The sequence below is a fragment of the Mandrillus leucophaeus genome, unplaced genomic scaffold, assembly GCF_000951045.1.
Source record: "Mandrillus leucophaeus isolate KB7577 unplaced genomic scaffold, Mleu.le_1.0 Scaffold74, whole genome shotgun sequence".
Taxonomy (NCBI): domain Eukaryota; kingdom Metazoa; phylum Chordata; class Mammalia; order Primates; family Cercopithecidae; genus Mandrillus; species Mandrillus leucophaeus.
This window is the reverse complement of record NW_012108030.1, coordinates 2,850,620-2,854,234: the sequence shown is the minus strand read 5'-3', so window position 1 is coordinate 2,854,234 and position 3,615 is coordinate 2,850,620. Positions and strand designations below refer to the sequence as shown.

The window sequence follows — 3,615 nt, the reverse complement described above, 5'->3', positions numbered from 1 at the left end:
AATCGGGAAGGGGGACAGAGTTTGGGTTGGATGGGGGTTTGAGATGAAGAAGGAGCCTGGGGCTGGAGTGCCTGAGGGTGTGGGGCCGGTGGAGCTGCAGGCCTGGAGGGACCAGCAGAGGAGCTGGCTTTTGCACCAGGCAGGGCTAGCTGGGGGTCTGGTTGGACTAGGTGGCCCGAGCATTGCCAGAGGCCCAGTGCTGGCGCTGGAGGCAAGACTGAGATGGGGATTAGGCGAAGGATGCCTGCTGTGGCGTGGGCATGGAGCTGGGGGGCTGGCTGAGTCTAGGCACACAGGTGGGTGGGTTGCCAGGTCACCTGTGAGAGCTGGGCATGCGCATGGCTCCCAGCTCCCCAATCCAGCCCGTGTTCTGGTCCCGGTAGGTGAAGATGCGGCCCCCGATCCTGTTATCTGCCTCCAGGATGGTGACCTGAGGGAGGCGGTGGGGCGAGGAGGGCCCTTCAGCTCCACCCACTGACCATTCCCTGCCCCCTCCCACCCCGTGCCAGCCCCCTGCCTTCTTCCGTCCCCACAGTGGCACAGGAGACTAGGAGAGGGTCCCCTTCTGTATGGGAGGTGGGGGAACAGAACCAAGTGGGCAGTTCTAGAGTGCAGCAGGAAGGCCGCCGGCTAGACTGCAAAGGGACTTCCCAGCTCGGGGAGTTGGGAGATAACCCATATGCACAGAAGCCCCTGGGATGGCCCATTCTCATTCTTGGATTTCAGTGAGTAGGTCAGTGGTTAGACCTCAGGGCACACATCCCCTTAGTGGAGTTTCCTCTCCACCAACAGGCGCCCCACCCCGGGACAGGAGCTTTGAGCCAGTGAGACTCCCCTCTGGGATGAAAAACGTGGGACAGGAAAGTCTAGGGCCTCTCAGTGCAGACACGTGACAGCAGGGGGCTTGGGCCTCACCCTCAGACCAGCCTCTCCCTCCACATCCCCACCCCCACCCTCTCAAGCAGGAACGGGGCCAGGTCCCTCTGCCCAGGGACTCCAGCCTGCAGCAGGAGGGACTCCAGGTAGACTGCAAGCAGTGCTTCCCACCTTATGTCCGGCATCACTGAGCATCTTGGCAGCCACCAGCCCAGCCACACCGGCGCCGACCACAATCACCCTCTGGGGCTTCAGGGTCCGATTGAGCCCCCAGGTCACCACCTCGAGCAGCTGCTCATAGTCAGGATCCTGCATGCATTTCTCGAAGGGGTCCTGGCTGCGTTCAGCCTTCCAGTCCCGGGAGGCCGCCAGGCTGAGGAGGATGGGGACGAGGACGAGGAGGCGCAGGGCTGGGAGGAGGAGGACAGGGTCAACGGGTACGTGGCAGGTTGGGGGAGAGGGGTTCTACTCACTTGTCCCAGAGCCCCCTCCCCTGCTTACTCACCCAACGGGGCCATGATGGCGTGGGAGATGGCGTCTGGGGTGGAGGAGAAGGGAGGGCTATTGTGGCTGAGGCCTGTGACTGCTGGAGCCTGACTCTGTCTCCCGTGGGCTGCCTAGCTGCTGGAGCCAGCCCTCCCCCAATCACTGCCCTCTTCTCTGGACCTGTGTCCCCCAACCCCATTCTTTCAGAGTCCCCTGGACCGTCCATGCCTCCCTCCTCACCGGTCTCTACCTCTGCCACAGCTCTCTCGGGTTCCCGTCTCTTTCTCTTCTTTTCCCTCTTTCTTTTTTCTTTTCTTTTCTTTTTTTCTTTTTTTTTCTTTTTTTTTAACAGTCTTTCTCTGTCATCCAGGCTGGAGTGCAGTGGTACGATCTTGGCTCACTGCAACCTCCGCCTCCCAGGTTCAAGCAATCCTCCCACTTCAGCCTCCCAAGTAGCTGGGATTACAGACACCCATAACCACACCTGGCTAATTTTTGTATTTTTAGTAGAGATGGGGTTTTGCCACGTTGGCCAGGCTGGTCTCGAACTCCTGATCTCAGGTGATCCACCCACCTCGGCCTCCCAAAGTGCTGGGGTTCTGGGCGTGAGCCATTGCGCCCATTTTCCCTCTTCCTCATCTCCCCCACTCGTTTCTCAGTCCCTGTTTCTGTGGGTCCTGTCTCTCTGTCCCCCCACCACTGGCCGTGTCGCTACCTTCAGCTCTCGGTGACAGCAGGACGGCGCGGTCCTCTCCACCGCCCTTCACTGTGTCTGCTGAGGCCCTTTCTCTCCCCTTAAACTGGAAGAGCCCCGCCCACCCCTCCTTTTGGGAAACGCCGAGGGAAATGAAACTGGTTTCCTGGAGCTGCTCTGGTCAAATGCTCAGAGTTTAGTTGAGGTTGGAGAAAGGGGGTCAGAGGAAGTTAATCAGTCTATTTTCTTCCTTTTGCCCCAGATAGTTCTGGGGTGGTTTGGAGGCCAGAAATAGATGCTCAGGTAACCGTGTCAACAACGGGAATCCCCCTCGGCCTGCCCCTGTCCCTCATCACCGGGCCCCTTGTTTCTATCCTCCCCTGCGCTCTCTCTGCCTCCTTGATTCCCACGGCATGGGGACAGAGTGAGTATGGGTCCCTGGGCCAGGCCCATTTTCCCCTCCAAGTCCCTCTCCGTCAGGTGTCGCCAAGTCCTGCAGGGTTCCCCATGGTTCTGCTTCCCTCTCCACTTGCCACCCAGAGCCTCAGTCTCCCCCTCTGTCAAATGGGCGTAGCAGTGGGGCTGGCAGCCGTGAGCTCTGAGCCCGCCCTCCCCTCTGTGGCTCCCATCCACAGCTGTTAAATGGGGACGTCCCAGTGTTTTAGGATCAAGTGAGTGAATCCAGGTTAAGCTCTGTGGCCGGAACCTGGGGCAGTACTGGAAGCTGCTCCTTTGGAAATGCCAGCTGCTGTGGCCGCAGGGGCACCGGGGGGTTCTGTGAGTGGCCACCCGCCAGAGGGAAGTGCCCAGGCTTCACCCATCCCTGCCTTGAGAACCACCTCGGTACTCAGGGCAGGGAGTGGGGCGGCACCTTGAAGTGGGTGGGGTGGAGAAACAATAGCAGGGACTTTCCTTGGGGTGGGGGAGAGGGAGCCAGGGGCTCAGTGAGGAGAAAAACCAGAGGGAGGCAGATTCTCTGCAGCAAGGGGTCAGGTGGGGGTGGGGGGGCATTACCAAGAAGGAAGATGGGAAACTCCAGCGGTAAATCAAAGAGGGATGTGGTTTATGGCCGGGAGGGGCTGGGGGGTGAATGTGAGTAAGAAGGCATATGATGCAGGGGCGGGAGGCTGTGGCAAAGGGAAATGATCAAAGAGCTGGACGGTTCAGGGACCGAAAGAGCTTGGGTCAGCAAAAATAGTGACAAGGGCCGGCGGTGGCTCACGCCTATAATCCCAGCACTTTGGAAGGTTGAGGCAGGCGGATCACCTGATGTCAGGAGTTCAAGACCAGCCTGGCCAACGTGGTGAAACCTGGTCACTACTAAAAATATAAAAATTAGCTGGGCGTGGTGGCATATGCCTATAGTCCCAACTACTCTGGAGGTTGAGGCAGGAGAATTGCTTGAACCTAGGAGGCAGAGGTTGCAGTGAGTTGAGATCGCGCCATTGCACTCCAGCCTGGGTGACAGAATGAGACTCCGTCTCAAAACAAACAAACAAAAAAACAATAGTGACGAGGGCTGGGCGCGGTGGCTCACTCCTGTAATCCTAGCACTTTGG

The 3,615-nt window shown here is 58.9% G+C and overlaps 1 protein-coding gene across 1 annotated transcript in view; it reads right to left on the bottom strand.

Annotated features, from left to right (window-relative positions):
- IL4I1 (interleukin 4 induced 1) overlaps positions 1 to 2,192 on the bottom strand; it is a 16,570-nt gene extending 14,378 nt beyond the window's left edge. Inside the window, exons 1-4 of the mRNA XM_011966066.1 lie at positions 2,078 to 2,192; positions 1,382 to 1,414; positions 1,048 to 1,286; positions 318 to 430 (exon numbers count right to left, since the gene is read on the bottom strand). Coding sequence (XP_011821456.1) covers positions 318 to 430; positions 1,048 to 1,286; positions 1,382 to 1,394 — 365 coding nt within the window. The 5' untranslated portion in view covers positions 1,395 to 1,414; positions 2,078 to 2,192. The remainder of the gene's footprint in view (positions 1 to 317; positions 431 to 1,047; positions 1,287 to 1,381; positions 1,415 to 2,077) is intronic.
- Positions 2,193 to 3,615: the final 1,423 nt, after the last annotated feature.